Source organism: Lepisosteus oculatus, chromosome 11 (assembly GCF_040954835.1).
Source record: "Lepisosteus oculatus isolate fLepOcu1 chromosome 11, fLepOcu1.hap2, whole genome shotgun sequence".
In the NCBI taxonomy this organism is placed as follows: Eukaryota; Metazoa; Chordata; class Actinopteri; order Semionotiformes; family Lepisosteidae; genus Lepisosteus; species Lepisosteus oculatus.
Window position 1 is genome coordinate 22,155,463 of NC_090706.1, and position 18,687 is coordinate 22,174,149.

Sequence of the window (18,687 nt, forward strand, 5' to 3'; positions counted from 1 at the left end):
CTATACCTCAGCAGTAGCCTAATCGACACCGGTAATCAGAGAAAATACGCATATACTGTACAAGCTACAAACAGCTTTACACAGACATTTTATTGATTACAGAAGGAGTCCAGTCAGCACCTTACAAAAAAATAAAAATAAAAATAAAAATAAGAAAAATATTGTAAAACCTAAGGCACCAGTACAGCTCTTTCTTAATTATAATATCTCTAGTACTTAACGTTAGCCTTGTCAGAAACAAAACTGAGCAAGCAGAATCAAAAGGAACTGAATATTTTTACACAAGTGCGGGGTAGCCTTCTGTACCAATTTATGAGGACATTGAGAAACAAAAATATGCACAATAACTACAAGTAGATTTTCCAATGGACGCAGGAATGCACACTCAATAGCCTTCAACTAGCCCGGCTGTAAACTCACGCACCTTCTTTCTGGCTCACCTAGTGAGAGGGCTGGTTCTTTTTGATACATATCAAATGCTGGATGTCGGGCTGCAGAGATGGATTTTGTTTGGCTTTAAAGTCTCGTTTGATAACACTTCGCAACACACAGCACACAGCGGCACCAGCTCATTCTAACTTCCCATTTTCTCTGTTTTAGTTTGTGTTTGGATTTTGGGTTTTCATTATAAGACACTGAAGCGGTTTCTTTGCTTGTAGATGGACCTTCCTCTGTGTTCTCGTAAGAGAACCAAACGCAAGCCACTTATCCATGACATGAAGCGTAGTTAGGCAGTTATACTACATTCTGCATTAGATTTCTTGTCATGTCACATACTGTATAATAGCGCCAAATGGCGGTCACGTCATGCCGGCAAGCTAAGCCATAATATATATAAATGTTTATATTATGTTATTTATATTATATATAATGTTATATATTTTCGACTGTTTTACAAACCAGACAGGGCCGGCGCAACCCATACAAGTGCAAGTAAATACTAAATCCCCTCTGGCTTCCTTCTGCCTCCGCCAATGCACACAGAGCAAGAGAGCAGAATTCAAATGGGCTAACATACTGAACTTGATACTTAGTAATGAGCTATTTAAAAGTTTAAAGCTTGACTCTTCGCAACAAACTTAGCGATGATATCACTGAAATCCACCTGCCTTGTGGTGCTGTTCTCTGTAGACAGCAAAGCCAGAGCTGACAGTCTGTCCTGTGTCATGGTGGACCTTAGATACTGTAGGTTTTGATCAATTTCAGTTTGCTAAATGAGCATTCAGCACTGGCAACAGCAGCTGGAATGGTTAAAAACACTTGACATGCTATCACTTTTTCTGGAATAGCAGATTTCATATCTTTATTGACCAAATACTGCAGTACTTGAAACGGAGTGTTGACTTCATTGGGGCACAGATGAGACAGAAACTTTAATTCAGTTGCCAAATCTCCACCATGTCTCTTAAAACAAGACAAGTTTGTTGCAGCTTCAGTTGAATTATCTCCGGTATTTTTAATGTCAAACAAAATGCAAAAAAGACAGCTGAATTCGCTCAAGAAAAAAAAAAAGTCCTTCTGTCTCACTGATGACAGTGTCCAGTAAGCAATTGCTAAAGTCAACTTTAAACTTTTCCTCTCTAATGGTCTTTCCTGTTCTTTGCGTTTCTCGCCGCCTGAGTTACATTTCTGGATCGATTTCATGTTGCTAAATGTAAGCCTGTGTGTTTCTCAGTCTTGCAGGGGTACAGCTCGCGTTATCCAATTCTACACATTTCGGAACGAACGCACCAATGACCAATTACAAATCATCTGCACAGCCGTGTTTTCCTAGATCATTGTGTTTTAATTTTAAATATGCCAGACTAATATTGCTATTGGAAAATACACAGCGTTCCCCGCCCCAGACATAAGAACCCTCGTTCGTTTATTTTACGGATGGTCTTTTCTAAAAAAAAAGTAATTTTAATGACGTTAGCAATGGGCCCCCTTAGATCTGGGCCCAGGTGCAATTGCACTCATTGCACCCTCTGTAGGGCTGGCATGATTACAACAATCATTTCATGGCTCACAGGTTGAAAACCACTGTTCTATTGCATTGAAATCATGAAATCATGTAAGATTCACACAACATGCAGAAATTTAAAGGGGGAAAATATTTCATTGTGGAACAATGGAACTCTATGAAAAATGAAAAACAGAAAAAAACTTTGATTACTAAAGTATAAGCCCCTTATGTTAACTTTTAAGAAACACTTTTTGCAGCAATAGCCTTCTTGGAGATTTCTAAATGTCAAATTTGCACATCTTTATTTGCCCATTCTTCCTTGTACAGTAGATGTGCCCAGTATCTGTTAAGCTAAATAGGGAAACTGCTGCTCAAGTTGTCTTAACTCTGTGGAAGTCACTGCTTTCCATTCTTATCTGCTCCACTCTATGTACAATGATTGACTGTTATACCTTACTGTATCTGTCTTATGTATTCTTTGGTGTTCTATAAGATAATGTGAAAATCGTTTATTTGTCCTTACAACTACTTCATATACTCTATATATCTGTTTCCTGTTAAAACGCACAGATTAGTGATCTAAAATAGAGAAAGGATATTTCTTAATGGTCACTTTTGAGCAGTTACTGTAATTTTTTGTTCCTGTGAAAACAAAAGACAAAGTTGTAAATATCGAGTGCTGTATGGAGTGGAAGGAAATTAAAATGGTTTGGTAAAGGAGGTAAAGGAAGAGAAAAAGGTGTATTAAGGAAATGTATTAAAAAATGTATTAAAAATAAAAATGTCCTCCGATGTTGGGGGTGTGGTAGAGGGAAAAAATAGGGAAACTGCATCAACCTTTTAACAAATTCACAAAGGGATTCAAGTCTAGGCTTTCTCTGGTCCACTCAAATGTTCACCTTCCTGTTCTGAAGCCACTCCAGGGTGACTTTGGTTGTATGCTTGGGGTTTTTGACCTGTTGGAATACGAAATTTCTCTCCAGTCTAAGGTCCTTTCCTGAGTCCTTTCATGAGTGTCCTCAAGAACTTGACTGTATTTGATTCCACTCATTGTTTCCTCTACTCTGATAAGCGCCCCCTTACCTGATGCTGAAAACATCCTTTTAAGATAATGCATGGTATGAGCTTTTTTTAAATTGTTCCAGGCATAGTGCTTTGTATCAGGCCAAAGAGTTCAATTTTTGTTTTATCAGAGCAGAGAACCTTTGGCCACATGGCCACAGGGCCTGTCTTCTTGTAAAATCCACATGTGCAGTTGTGTCTTTTTTTCAGGAGTGACTTCTATTTAGCCACTGTTACGAAGCGTCTTTCAGGACCCTATGCAGATGACACAATCCGGAAGGGAGTGAACACACGAGGAACAGGGCTGGTAGACGTACGGGGGGGGCGTGGTCAATGGCAAACAGTTCAAAAGGGAGTCCAAAGGGAAATCTGTGGTGAGGGGTGAACAATCGAAGACGAACAAGACAAAGTTAAAAGCTGGAGTGGGATCCGGCAAGGGGTCATAGACAGACGAGACAAAGTTAAAAACCGGAGCGGGATCCGGTGAAGGGTCTGGGGGAAAAAGGGGGGAAAGGAATCAAGTGCTCCAGGTCCTGGACTCAGCTGGTTCAGGAAGCCAATGCAGAGCCCAGAACAGAATGAGCATTTGGCTTTAGTAGGGAGGCAGGAACAGGGAGCAGGTGCACAACATCAACTAAAAAGTGAACGAGCCAGAGTGCCCTTAAGGGCGAGGGACTTCAATCGTGACAGCCACTCTCCCATAAAGACTAAATGTGTTTAGTACTGCAGAGGCTATTGTCCTCAGGACAGGTTCACCGATCTTAGAGGTGGATTTCTGTAGTTCTCTCAGGGTGGTTATTGGTTTCTTGGTCACTTTACTGACTGTGGTCCTTTTCCCCCCATTGCTCAGTTTGGAACAGTCTGCTTCACAACGAGTCTGGTTGGAGTGTGGTTCTGTATTCCTTCCATTTTCTAATGATCGACCTGTCTGTGCTTCTGGGAATGTTCAACACCCAAGATACATTTTTATACACCTGCCCAGAGCTACGCCTCCTCACAATTCTTTCCTGGAGTTGTATGGAGTGCCCTCTGCATAGTGTTCATAGTAAAGTTTAAGCTCTGACATGCACTGTCAACTAAGGAACATTTAGACAGGTATATTTTCTGAAATCATGCCAACCAATTAAACTGACTACAGGATGACTCCATTAAGTTTTAGAGTAATCTTATGAAGAAATTAGATGCACCTGGGCTGAATTTGGAGTGTCATAGAAAAGGTAGTGTATACTTATCAAATAAAGACATTTCAGCATTTTCTTTTAAACATGTAAAACATTTCCAGAGCTTTAGTTCTACTTTGACATTACAGAATATCAGTGACAAAACACCTACTGTATATGAGTATATTTTAGAGTCAGAAACTTAAAAAAATGTAAAATGTCCAAGGGGCTAAATACTTTCTGAAGGCAACGTTTTTATCCAAGCAATGTTTTGATTCCAATGCTCACCTTATTTTCTGTATGTGATGATCCAAGCATAAAGATGAAGTGAGCAAGGAAAAGACAGATGCTGAGGTTGAGGCACGCTGTGTTGTTTATCTTTGGATTCCAAGTACAGAAGGAGAAAGTTAGAATGGCCAGGGCCAGGCAGACTAGGTTAATTGAAACTGCTATTTTATTTATGAATGCTAGAAGGTCATCAACCTGAAAGATAGTAAAAAAAGGAGAAATTTCATACCTGGCATATGTAATGGAACAGACAAACCAAAATCCCTGTGATACAAATTGAGGTACTGCTTTCAGCAACATGGACTTGACTGTAAATTGAAAACTCATTTACAATCTTATTATGAGCTGCAACTGTTATGATGCGGCTGGTGGTTGCAGTGCTGCCAAGTTGACAGGTCAAGACCCAAGCGCAGGACTCCAAGGGGACCCAGAAAGACAAGCAGGAGTAGTGGAGAGAGATCTGAAGAGATAGGTTAGCTAGACAATTAAATGCTTCTGAATGCAGTCAGTGCACAGACTCTGAGCGAGAGAGCGGAAGGGGTTCCTCAGGATAAACAGACAGCAAATAACCAGTTCTAAAATAGGTTAACGGAGAAGTGGGGTCCCAAGTTATTGGTCTAGGGTCTCTAAATAAAGGCTTTTTTCAGTTGGAGATTGTTAAATAAATGTATAGCCAGAGTGGCTTGTCAGCTGTAGCTTAATGCAGTAGCTCTGATGTTAGAGCACCAGTCTAGTTGAGAGTCCTGCCTTAAATAGCCCGTCTATTGGGTAATTGAAAGGTCTCTTGAAAGGTAATTGGCTTAACTGATAGACATACTGACCTACTGTAGTTTGCAAGAGGTTGTTGGAAGGTGAATACAACTAACTGAATCTAACTGGATATGCAATATATATATACTGTATACATATGACAGTTGGATTTCTTCTTAAAGTTGACAGCCTAGCCACCATTTCTTTTGCCCTTTTTATCAATGAATGTTCTGTAACTCTAGATAGTGTTACAATAGTAAATAGACTTAGTAGGTGTGACTCCACTGACTTAACAAATACTATACAATGAAACAGGGTTTCTGCTTGAACAGAGATGGCCGCCTAACCATTTTGTTTCTTTTTTTAAGAGGGTAGTAGGTGGTGATGACATAGCAGGTCCTGTCAAGCCACATTATACAGAAGACTTTTTTATACCCATTGCTGGTCATCACTCAGTAGTCAAAATGTAAGTGTATGGGCAATTATCTCTGAACATGGTGTAATTCTAGCTTTTCCTTAATTCACTTTTATTTTACTCAGACTGTTAACTGCTTTCGAGTTATTTTTGTTATGTTGTTAAAACTTGTGTTGATCACACTCAGATTCCAGATAGTTAAGCAACTTTATAACAGGCAGACACATAGGCCATAAAGTTTGGGATAAAAAATCTCAGGTTAAACCATTGTACAGATTGCATTAGAATTTGCAGACTTTACCTACTAATTAAAACAAATGGGCAAGTACATTTCACAGAAGATTTATATATGTTACAGGATGTGATACTTGTTCAAATGCAACCTAAATGTAAACAACAGAGTCATTATTCATTTCTCAAAATTAATTACCTCATGTTCCTTATCTATCTGCATTATCAGAGCAAAGGTGGAGAGGTGAGTACAGCTGCACACTGTGTGGGTTTCATTTGAATATGTTGCTGTGCAGCCTTTCACAGACCAGACCGTCTCCTTCCAATAGACACAGGTCAAAAGTCCATTTTCTAAATGGGACTAAAGAAAATTGCATGTCAACTGCATTATCAGTAAATATTATTTTTCTTACTCAGACCTTTAAACAAATATTGGTATAATTTTTAAAAGTTACAACAATCATCATCAGGTTTTAAAATGAATACTTGAATAGTAGATATGCACACAAGAGTAAAGCACATGCAAGCCAGGGCAGAGGAATGGTACACATACTGGTACACATGGTACACATACTGTAAGTATGGCAATTACAACAAATGTAAGCAGAATTGAAAAGTTCTTTATATGCATCGGAAAAGTGTGAGAGTTTTAAACTACATATAAATGTAAATCCTTTGGATTTTAAGTGCACATTTTATTAAAATTGGAGCATACGAATGGCCCCTAATTATTTATTTAAACCTTTTTTATCTAACTATTTATTTTGAAACCTTGGTGAGTAATAATTTTCACATAAGCACCAATCATTTCAATCACTGATGTGATTAAATTATCGATCAAATCAAATGACATACCTTTGTGTGCTTTAAAGTAAAGTTAACAGGCTCTGAGAGGTTGGTTGTCTTTGTTTTGGGTAATGTTGCAGTTATAACATCTGAAATCATCTCTGTCTGATTTCCATTCTCAAAGAATTCAACACTTAGAAGTTCTTCCATTTCAGTGTATGACATAAAAGCCACTGCTGCTGAACCTGATAACACACAGTTGTCAAATGCTTCTTTAAAATATGTAAAATACCTTTTTTTAAAGGGAATTTTTGTGATGCCATTTTTTATTTGTGATTTGAGACATAACTCTGATGCAACAATAAAATAGGAGTTTAGGCCTATATGTAAAGCACTAGGAATGATGGATAAGAAGCACATCATAAATCTATAACACAGACGTTGACATTGTAATATCAATTCATTCTCAACCTCCCTAATGATGAATGATCCAACATCACCCCTCTCAGTCTGATAAACCAAAAGGAAGACCCCCTTTACTTAGCCCATGGGTCAGAGGTCACAGTCAATTACCCAAAGGATGACCTTATTATGTTACATTAGGTATTTTATAAAAAGTAGGGGTCAAAATCCTAAAAAATGTGAAGATAAACTTACTTTCTCAAATTTTGTATTTTGAGAAAAATTAAGAATCACTCTGACTGTATAAGTGTAAATGTCAATGAAATCTGGGCCATGTTTATTTAAAGAAATACTAATCTGTAGATAACTTTTCTTTATTTCAATCTTCCTGCTTCCCTGGATGAATAGTTTTTAGGTTCTCTTCATTTACTCTGAGAACGAATCAAGTGCAAAGAATAAACCCCACTTTGCTGAAAATCCCTGAGTTTTAATAGTAATTGTAATTTTAGTAATTTGTGTTTTCTTAAAGTAGGTAAAATCCCACCAATTTTCCAACGATTTTATCCAACACAGGTGTTGGGGGAGAAGCAAGAGCCTATCGCTGAAATCAATGGGCATAAGGCAGGATACAGTACGAGTATGTTTTGGATGGGACACATACTGTACAAACTCCATGCAGATCACACCCAGGAATCAAACCCTGTGGTTTTAATCCAATGGCTATCAGGTAGTACAGCAGATGATGAGGGAAAGACCTGACAACTTGGGGAGATGGCTGACAACAGAAGAAACCCCCCAATAAGAGATAGACACCAGGCAGAGGTCAGCTGCTGCATGTTTCAGAAGACATTTCTCATTATCTAAAAGGTAAAATTCTGCTGTATACAGTGAGAGAAGAGACGGAGCATAACTCATTATTAAATAAATATTTAGAAAATCATATTATATAAATGAACATGTGAACTGTTAACAGTACGGTGTGAAGCAGAACAGAATAAGTAAAAGTTATAGTGAGGTAAGGCACTATACTAGATTTTTACCCATGGTTGAGGCAATGTAAAAAGGTTGAGTCTTTATGACTCCAAGGTTGAGTCTTTAAGAGTCATTAACAAAGAAACAAGACAGAGGATGAAAATAGTAATGACAGATCTGCCTTCAAGACTTTTAAACTGTGCATATGTTCATCATATTATTTAGTATGATCTGGTTAGAATCTTTTATTTTGTTTTAGAATGTTTAATTTGTTTTCAGTGATCTTTTATTTTCTATGAAACTATAATAGAGGTACATTAAGTAATTAGAAATTGTTACAATGTATACAGTATGTGTTTATGCAGTAAAATTGTTTTATTACATTACCTAATTTTGCTGGATGTAAGGTAAAACAATTAGAAACATAATTAATTCCATCCTTACTTACCCTCATTATTCTTAGCAATTGATGTCAAATTGATTTTCATTTCATTTGCTTTACTCTTCAGGAGAAGAATGTTTGTCTTTTCTGAACCACCAATCAAACGAGCCTCTGAAAGAGTTTAGTAGATATGTACACACTGTATTCCAACACACACTGCTACACATTTTATAAGACAGTTGCTTTACATGTAGAAAATACAGTAATATCTATCTTAATGCCTTTAATATAGCCATGCAAAGCATAAAGAGTAATTTTTCCAAAAACGTAATTTCCAAATATCAAGCTCAAATTCATCTGAAAATATGTGAAAAACTGACAGAACATGTAAACAAAAGATTAAATGGAAAATGAATAAAATAAATGCAAGAAACCATAATTATAGGATTATCCATACTATTAATAGTTCCACTACATACCAGTATTTAGTCTTTCAGTACTAAATTTATCTAGCAATGAAGGGCATGTACTTCTCACTCACAATGAACTAATAAGAAGACCAAATGTTAAAGCTGTGATTTATGAACTGTGCTCTTTACAGAGTTTTTGTAGCTAGCTGTGAACATAAATAGATAAATGCATTAATGTTAAAATATTTATGTACATGTTCTTTTTTGGATAACCAACATGAGCGGTGATATAATCAAAACTAGAGAATGTACTGTTTAGAAAAGGACCGTGAATGCAGAGGAGGCATATCTTTCAGTAACAGCTGAGCTATGGCTACCCTCCAGGTTACAGACAAGACAAGCAATTTGTGTCTTAAAATTGTGAATTGCATATATGTTGTTATAAGATATATGTTCTGAAAGAAAATTTAATATATTCTGTCTTTGAAATATTCAGTTTCTTACCTAGACTGTTCAATAGTATTGTTTCATTCACAGCAGTTTTATTTGTTGATGGAACCAAGGTGGACACCAGTTTTTCTGTGGTTTGTAAAACAGCATTGCTAGCATTTGCGTCTTTTTCATCTGACAACCTTTTAATGGTGCTCATAACAGCATTCAAGTAATTTTTCACAATCTGCATATGGAAAATAATATGAAAAACACCTGAATATTATTTTTTGGAACATTTATTAAAATCTTACAAGCATATGTATTAATTCAAATATTTTAGTACAAGGAATCATGGTTCATGACAGAATGATGAGAAGGGAGCCAACACTCAGAAGTAACATAAAAGGGTGTGGGTTTGCTGGTGGAGGAGGGACACATGCTCCTTAGGAGAGGCTTGCACAATACAAGTGTACAGTATGTACTGAATATGTTACAGTATGCTTTAAGATGGAGGAAGAGTCTTATTTTATATTTTAATTTGCAAATATATATATATGATTTATGTGATGTGCTGTCCCTGAATGCAGGTTATGTTAAATGTCATGACTGAAAATGATTGTCTTCAGCACTGTTATGTAGCTAACACTTTTATCAGGTACTACTGTATATACAACTGGGGTAATTTAAATGCTAGCATGTCTTTTCCTTTCCCTTTATAGTTAGTACAAAGCTTGGTATACACCAAATTTTCTCATGTGTGTTTGAGAATGAATAAACACATTACTGACCCCTTCATTTGAAACTGTAGTTTCATCGATTTCACTTCTTACTTTGTTGAGAAAACATATCTCCTTCAGCTGATCCTGGAAATAATAAAAAATACATTAATAAATGTCATGAGAAAGTAAAAGTCACAGTACGATTGAGACAAAGAAATTTGTCTTAAACGCTTACATAACAAGTTCTATAATGCTTTAATTCATATGATAATAAGGAGAGTGTGGTGCAGAGCAATCACTTTTGTCACCAAGACTCACAATGTTACTGTAACTATTCAATATTTCACTTTTACTACCTTAAACACAACACAATATTTGTTTTGCTATCAATAGTTGTAAGGATATAGTATGTTCAATATCACAGTTATATGAGAATAACAGAGATATCATATGGTCTTGACCATTATGAGTTAAGTCCACATGGTTGAGGTCACAAACGTTAGGTTGAATACAGTATGTGTTTCTTGAAACCGGTCTTCAGTATAAAGAAGACAATATGGACATTGTCTTAGACCAGTTCACACCCGCTACAACACTTCTAGTATGGCCCAGCAGACATTAAAAGTCTCACTGCCATTCAAAATCCAAATCCATTTTTGCAGATGATATGGGTCTAAATGCCTGATTTACCACTCCGGTTTCCACACACGACCAAAGACATACTGGTAGGTTAATTGGCTTTTGAAAACAAAAATGGTGCCAATATCAACAGCATATAACAATTTCCTATATAATGTGTATTATACATGTATTTATTGCTACTCCTTGGTTATTAACTTACCAATGGACAATCAGTTGCGTTAATTGCATCTTTATCAGCTGAAAGAGATAAAAAATAGAAACAACTTAGCGTTGCTAGCGTTGGAAGTTAGCCATAAGGAAGGGATTTCAGTATAAGAAATTAATAGTTTTCACAGATAGATTTTTAGGTGACTTGGGACTGATTTAAACAAAATATGTTGATTCTCTTTTCAATTACATACCCAGAAATTGATGGGTGGTTTTTTGTAGAAGCAAAGCACTTCTGTGAAAGAGTTTCCGTGAAGTACCAAAGTATCATTCAGTCTCAAGTACATAATGTAACTATAACAGGTCCAATGCCAGTAGAATTTATTCATTCAACCTATTGCAAATTTAGCATTACTTTTCAGGCTCCCCCTGCTTCTGTGGAAAACAAAATGTTTTCAGGCCCTACTGTATGCAAATCATGGAATTGGCAGCAGGTGTCGATATTGTACAGGTATGTCATATATAACCCACCCATTTCTGGCAACTAAACAAGAATCATACACAAGCTTAGAACCCTGCCATTTTGCTCTTGCAGATAAACTGATTCATTGTTGCTGTTGCTTATTCTACTAATTCTACTACACTTTTTCTCTGCCCCACTCTCCCAATCAACTTAATACCTTCTAAGCCCTGATAACTGTAGACTGGACTGTGGTAAATCACATTACAGCACATGGAAATGTATAAAGATGTTCAAAATTCCTCTCAGCTTCAACTTCTGGCAATGACCTGAATCCTTTTGTGCACAGTCCATTATATCTTCCTGTATTTTTAACATCTGATGTTTAAATAAAAACCACAAACCTTAAGTCAGTTTTTCAGGAGTGCTTTTTTAAAAAAACTTTTAAATAGTTACAAACTTTCTTTTTCTATTAAAAGTATACAGCTGGAAACTATTTACTCTATCTATGGATTTGATTCTCATTTTGTAAGGGTACACTTTATCAGAGTACCTGAATCTTTATCTGTCATAGTGCTCTCTTTAGGCTCAGCAAATTATTATCATTTAAAGGAGTGAGCAAAATGGCTAGCTGACATTTTCTTTCTCCTCCCTGCTATTTAGACTGCACCTTATAATTTTTGCAGAATTTTTTAGCAATCTTAATTGGAATGAAATTTGTATATGTAGCCTTTAAAATAAAAGCACTGTAGTATGGTGACTACTATGACATCACACACACCTCTAGATGCTATCTTTGAGCTGTTACCAGTGTATTTGTTTCTGTTACCAATATATCTTCCAGGCTGCTAACATTCTAGGTCTCCTAAACAGCATAACTGAATAAATTCCTTGTTTATGCAGTCCCTAACAAAACTTCACGGACACGATATTGGAGATAAGTCTATTCCAAATCTCTGAAAAAAAGGCCTATTTTAAATGGCTAATTAAACTAGTGCATAAAAACCTGCAGCCTGAGAATACACAACACCCACCCCCTCCCTTACATGCACCTGGGTCTAGAATCAAACCCAGGAGCTGAGATCTGTGAGAGGCACTAGTGTTAACAGTCATGCCATTGTAATGCCTCCTTTTTCTTCACTCCACCTGGTGATAAATGAGAGTTAAATGAAAGAGGGAAATTCAACCTATCAGATTCAATTTTATCATCCCTGAAGATGATTCCTTAACTGCTTCTACATATGCTATTGAAAAGCAAATGTATCAAAGAGTACCTAAGTAGATAACATTGCTTTCACAAATTACTAGGAACCTTGGATCAGTCCTACATGAAGACTTCTCTGAAGAACTGGGCCCAAAATGATAATGCTGTGTTCGGTACAAAATAATAGTATTTACACTGGCATGTTGTGTTTCCATATGTCCATTTCAATCCAGTACTGGGAATGTATTCATCTTCACAAGAGCAATCATAGCTTCCTTCTGTGTTGTTGCACACTGTGTTTAAACCACAGATCAAAGAGTTTTGAACACATTCATCAATATCTGCAGCAAAAGAAAACAGTTATTAGTTCCCATCTGAAAACATTTTGACTAAGATATATGATTTAGACCACTTGTACAAAACCTGAAATCACCCAAACTGAAAAGGATTATCTTTTTACCTTTTGTAAATATCATGTTAAAAAAACATTTGCTGTGATCAACTATTGTCTAGTTTCCATGACAATCCAATTTGAATGAATTTGAATCTACTCAGGTAGGCCTGAATTTCTCTATCACTTGCCCCAGTGGAAAACTCCAGCAAAAAAGAGAAGTTCATAATTACTAGGCATTCCCGTTGACTTGGGTTGTAGTACTGTAAATGAGAGTCAACTAAAAACAGCCTTTACACAATTTTGATTTGGGCAATGTAGATCTTATCTTCTTCTTAAAGATTACTCCAGACAAACCGTTAAAGCCAAGTTTGAGTGGGCTGCTCTTTCTGAATAACTGGTCTGCAAGGTAAATGGCAGTCCAATTGGCCCTGTGTGGGGGTGGCTCAAGGTGTACTCCTAGACTTATTGCCTGAAGAAGTGACGGATTATCAGGCGGTCTTGGCAGCTTTCAAGCAGCAGTTTGGAAGTGCAGCACCTGGTGATTCAGGAGCAGTTTGAGCACTAGGATTGTCAACCAGGGGAGAGACTAGGTGATTTTGCAACTGACCTCCATTACTTCTCCCTCAGAGCTTAACATCTGTTTCCCAGTGAAGGGCAAGAGGAGCTAGCGATTCAACAGATTATTTATGGCCTGACTCCTGATTGTGTGAGGAATCAGGTGCACTTAGGAGCCCAAGTTAGCCTGGAAGCGGCACTTCAGAAGGCATGCAAAGTAGAAGCGATCCTCATTGAGTACACTGCTCCTTCACTGGAGACCAGCTGGAGCAGAGGGCTAAGCGCTTGCTAGTCCAAATTCCACCCCGAGGTTCCAAGTCTGGATGTGGAGGACTCACTTGCAGCCCCATTGGAAAATGGAAACAATTTGGGGTCTGTGCAGTAGGGACACAGAAGACTCACCAACCAGTCCCTCCTGAACTACAACCTGGCTGTATGTGCACAACATCCACACTGCTCCTGTACCCCAGCTCTATTATCATATATCAGTCCATGAAAATGGAGGTCATGTTAGTTATTCCTAGATATGGGTTCCACAGCCATCATTGTAACACAGCTACAGAAGAAGAAGCATGCATGTAGGGGCAGTTCTCCAGTGGAACTATATCAGCCATGGTTCAAGGGTCAGTCTCGTTAAGCATGCATTCTAGGGTTGGATTTGTGGATCTGTTGGATCTGGGTTGGATCTGTAGGGCCCAAGCTCATCTGGATCTTCATAGAGTTGTTGTCTCTTACCAACTCTGACTCTATTTCCCCATCTGAAATATCACTAGCTGGACCCAAGAATGTCCATGATTCAGACTGTCTAGGAGAAGAATACTGAGGGATTAAGCCAGGAACAGAGTAAGCATGTCTGGATCCTCAAAAGCAGTTTCAACATATGTTTGCAGTGACACCGCAGGTCCTTGGTCACACCAACATAGTGAAACACCACATTGAGGTAGCAGACGCAGTGCTGATCTGACAGCAACTTCGCTGCCTGATGCCAGTGAAGCAAACAGCCACAGAACATGCCATCTGACAGTCTGTGGAAATCACCTGTGGTGTTGTTCTCAAAGAAAGACAGCATCTGTTAACTTCTGTAAGCTGAACGCAGTAACTAGAAAACACTCCACAATGAGTTTGGATCTTCCCACTGTTTTTTCTTAGTTTTTCTCAATGGACCTGAAAAGTGGCTACTGGATTGAGCTGATTGCGGACATGTTCCCCAAGATGGCTTTCTTGACAGGCCAAGGCTTAAGGGAAATTAAGATCATACCTACAGATGCAGCCATTCAAAATGCGTGGTACAGTAACCTACCCGCAGGGCACCCCGGTAAGTGATTGGCTGGCCAAAATGACCGACAGGGGCACTCGTGGTGCATTGGTTGGTAGTGAAAAGATTTAATCATTTAATGTCTTTACTATGCACATTTTAATCCTCTTAGTTTTGAATATTTATATGGAATTTTACCACTAAAGGGAAATTTTAGTAGCTGAGCATAAAAAGAAGAGGAGCATAACACATCTGAAGGTTTATGTACACTGTATGTACATAAACTGTACTGTGTATGTCTGGTCTTGATAGTTTAAAGAAAAAATACACACCAGTCTTCCATTTCTCCCTCATTTTAAGCATGAAAGTTTTATGAAACGGTACCCAAATATGTGATTGCTGTATAGAATGAATTTTAATTTTTAAAAATTATTTAACACGGAAATTAAGCTGTTCACATCTTCCGCCTGAGAACAGTCACCCATTGCTACCCAACGCAGAAACACAGCCACTAACTAGCAAAGAGAGGACATTAGCTAGCCAATATGATAAAGAAATAAATGATTATTTTGTTTATTTCTTTTGCACATTTATTTGAACATTTCCATCAATTGTACAAGCACTTGGAAACTGTCCAATCCCTAGTTCATCAGGCATTTTCTTTTACGCTGCGGGCATTCTCCTGGTCTGTGTCTTCTAGGATATAATGCGAGCGAACTCTTGTTTTTATGTCCACTATAACAGACAATCTCCTTTGCTTTTAACCGAGCGTTTAATAATTTAAACGCTCGGGGATCAATAAAAGTATCTATCATCTGTCTAAACTATGGGACAGAATTCTGGGGTCTCCCCATACCAGAGATTATGGTAGGGCTTCAGAATGGTGATTGGCTGACACCATCTGACACCCCTCTGATTGGAGAAAAAAGACGTGCTGGTTTGCTATACATACAGTACTGTATCAGGAAGAGGAATTCTTTCTGTTCGAAACGTGTATTTTAAAAGTAAAAACCTTACAGTGTACACAGATTTTGTCTAATGCATAATAATGTTCACCGCTCTGTCTAGCAAATTAATAATAAACTTTATTTTATATAGCGTTTTAAACGAATAAGTAATTAGATTGCTCATAAACCTAATCACTTGCTTTTTCTTTTTATTTAGGCTCAGATTTCAACTATAGATCGTATTATTAATAACCATAATAACAATCAACCAACAAAAACAACCATATAAACATAATACCAACCAAAAACATAGATAACAATACAAAATCAAATATATCAAACCATTATACTCTCGCAAATTCCTCAAATTATCATAATCCCGCCCCTTATGCAAAACCAAACCCTCCTCCCATCCCAGTTTATCCTCTTTATCATCCTCAAAATCGACCTCGATTTTCAACTTAAAGCATTACTGCTTACTGGGTTTTTGAGGTGGGGGGGAGGTGTCTTTCGCTGGAAATCTCGCCTGCTTCCACTTTACTCAACCCCCTCTCTGCCGGAGTGCTGGCAATGACGAATTAAACCAGTTTCACAGGTATTTTCAAAGTAGGAAGTACAGTGTTAAGTGGTAGCTGGGCTCCTTCCTCAATAGAATCGCTTTAACATGCTAATGCTGTCACGCCCTCTGCAGCCAGAGGGCGCTCCTTCTCTGTCCTGTCCCTAGTTTCCGGTCTGCTGTCCTTCCTGTCCCTCTCTTTCCCTTGGGCTATATATTTCCAGGTCTTGCACTCTGTCCTCGGTCAGCATTGACGTTCGGATGTCCTGAGACCCGCCTAGCACCAGGGCGCCCCACGTCCGCTCCCTGAGCGCATAGGTTTCTATACGGCATTCCTGAACTCTTTGCACTAATGAGCCCGGGCCTTTTTCCCGTCTCGTCGCTACGCATATGGGTCTTTTTTTGCTCTCCTGCTCCCCACGGTTAGTCCCTTTGGACGTCCGTGACAAATGCGTTGGTTTAACAGTCCGGGAGTGGCAAGCTTCCAATGTCAACTCGACTCGATTGGAAGACAATGAACATATTTTAGCCCTAAATGAATTAATAGCAAACATGGTTTACATAAAATACATTTTTCCAAGAAAGTTTATAATAATACGATCTATAGTTGAAATCTGAGCCTAAATATAAAGGAAAAGCATTTTCAGAGAGCAATCACGCTGTGTTTATGTAGAAAAAGCGATTAGGTTTATGAGCAATCTAATTACCTATTCGCTTAAAACGCTATAAAAAATAAAGTTTATTTAGAGATGAATGATCAGTGTTGCAGTTTAAATAATTTTCATAGGAGGGCTTGGACAGATTCCAAGTGCATTTTTGCAATTTATGTTGCAATTTAGAGCTTTCTGGCAAGAGGAGACACCCAAATTATAATGTAACATGCCACTGCTTGTGCATGAACAAAGTTTCCTTAGATACGCGATTAAAAAAAAAAAATTTTGAATCCCCGGCGGAACACACTCCATAAGAATCAGCACTTTTATACAGTATATCGCCTTTAAACACATATAATTAAACACGCGTTTACGATTTAAATCAAAACGCGATTCAAATCAATATAAATGTTTATTTTGTAACGCATAGGTGACTATTCATTGTTATTAAAAAGACTTAAATTCGATCATGTTGTGATATTTAGAAATATGAATTTGTTTGGTGCGAGTGAGGTTTTATTTAATCTCTGACCAAGGGAAACATTTCATTTTTTCAAAGAAATGTTTGTTAAAAAATAAAGTCATAGTTCCATGGGATTCAATCACAGACCATGTGACATGGGAGTCAGGAAACTAACACACAGCGCCACCGGATTTGATAACGCTATATAGACGCTATAAAATAATGTGACTTGCAACGAAACAAGTTTACAGCACAGTAAAATAATAAATGCTGACCATGACTTTAGAAGCATAAATTGCCTTACACTCAATTTAAACACAAGCTGTCTTTAGCCCTCTAAGCTGGTTCATACAGAAATGTAGAGATCCAGGCTCAGAACACACAGCTTCATAAGTGAATACATATGCTGGACAACTAGAGAAGAGGTTTTACAGAGGATGGATTTTTAGAAACATCCCATCAGTGACATCACTGAAGTCAACTCCTAGGTACTGTAACTGTCGTGTGGATAGTTTCACAAGAATCAGACAAAGGTTTAAGCATCGCTTGTTCTAGATAAAACTGCAAAAAAAACAAAACAACAACCCATAATGTACTTCTTTACCGCTCTGTTGGCCCAAATCATATATTCACAACGTGAAATCTAGAAAATAATATTACGTTACCAAAATCCACAATATGGAAACAGAACCTGTTTAATTGTTGATAGATGATGTACTCGTAACATTTTTACAAGACGAACTACAACATTTAAAAAATGACTTGTATGTACTTGATATCTAATCAATCCACTGGGACATTGTTAAAAGCAGAGTCCCAGCACAAAACAAAACAAAAACGCATACCGTTTCGCGCTTCTTATTAGTTGCTCAAAAATAATTTGACCGTATGAAATGCATAATATAAACCTAGAAACATATACGTGAGCAGTATTTATGCACTGTAGTATCGGTGTTAAGACATACCTCTCAAATACTGTAAATCAAGTTAAAAATATCTCAAGACCGATTCTGGTCATAATGAAACCATGTTTCGTGTATGTTTTCTTTAAAATACCGAGACCAGCCATATACTGTATGTTTATGTTCCAAAATTAATATTGTTTATGGCCTTCACACGCGTTGCAGTATGCTCCTATTCTTTTTATGCTCAGCTACTAAGATTTCCCTTCAGTGGTAAAATTAGATATGAATATTCAATACTTAAACGGGCACAGTTAAGACATTAAATATACATATACATACAGTTTTCATACGGTAGTATGTTTATGTTCCTAAATCAATCTCTTTTATGAGCATGTGAAAGACATGGTGAATCTATTCTCAAAAATTACTGTACTTTGCATGATTGGAAACAAATGCGTGATTGCGAAATGCTGTGGTGTTACTTTTACAAAGACGGTCAATGAAAAAAAGAATGTTGACCAGGGCAATACTTTGAGTTTACACTTACAG

General features: G+C 37.5%; 1 protein-coding gene and 1 long non-coding RNA gene across 2 annotated transcripts in view; both read right to left on the bottom strand.

The window, feature by feature from the left end:
- Positions 1-18,687, bottom strand: part of LOC102687557 (adhesion G protein-coupled receptor E1-like) — an 88,232-nt gene that overhangs the window by 27,442 nt on the left and 42,103 nt on the right. Inside the window, exons 11-14 of the mRNA XM_069195757.1 lie at positions 12,605-12,751; positions 6,710-6,885; positions 6,054-6,215; positions 4,459-4,653 (exon numbers count right to left, since the gene is read on the bottom strand). Coding sequence (XP_069051858.1) covers positions 4,459-4,653; positions 6,054-6,215; positions 6,710-6,885; positions 12,605-12,751 — 680 coding nt within the window. The remainder of the gene's footprint in view (positions 1-4,458; positions 4,654-6,053; positions 6,216-6,709; positions 6,886-12,604; positions 12,752-18,687) is intronic.
- LOC138241877 (uncharacterized) lies at positions 9,461-10,832 on the bottom strand. Its single transcript, XR_011191152.1, has 3 exons — positions 10,799-10,832; positions 10,027-10,101; positions 9,461-9,482 (listed from the first exon to the last, which is right to left on the bottom strand). It is a non-coding gene; the product is annotated as an uncharacterized lncRNA (long non-coding RNA).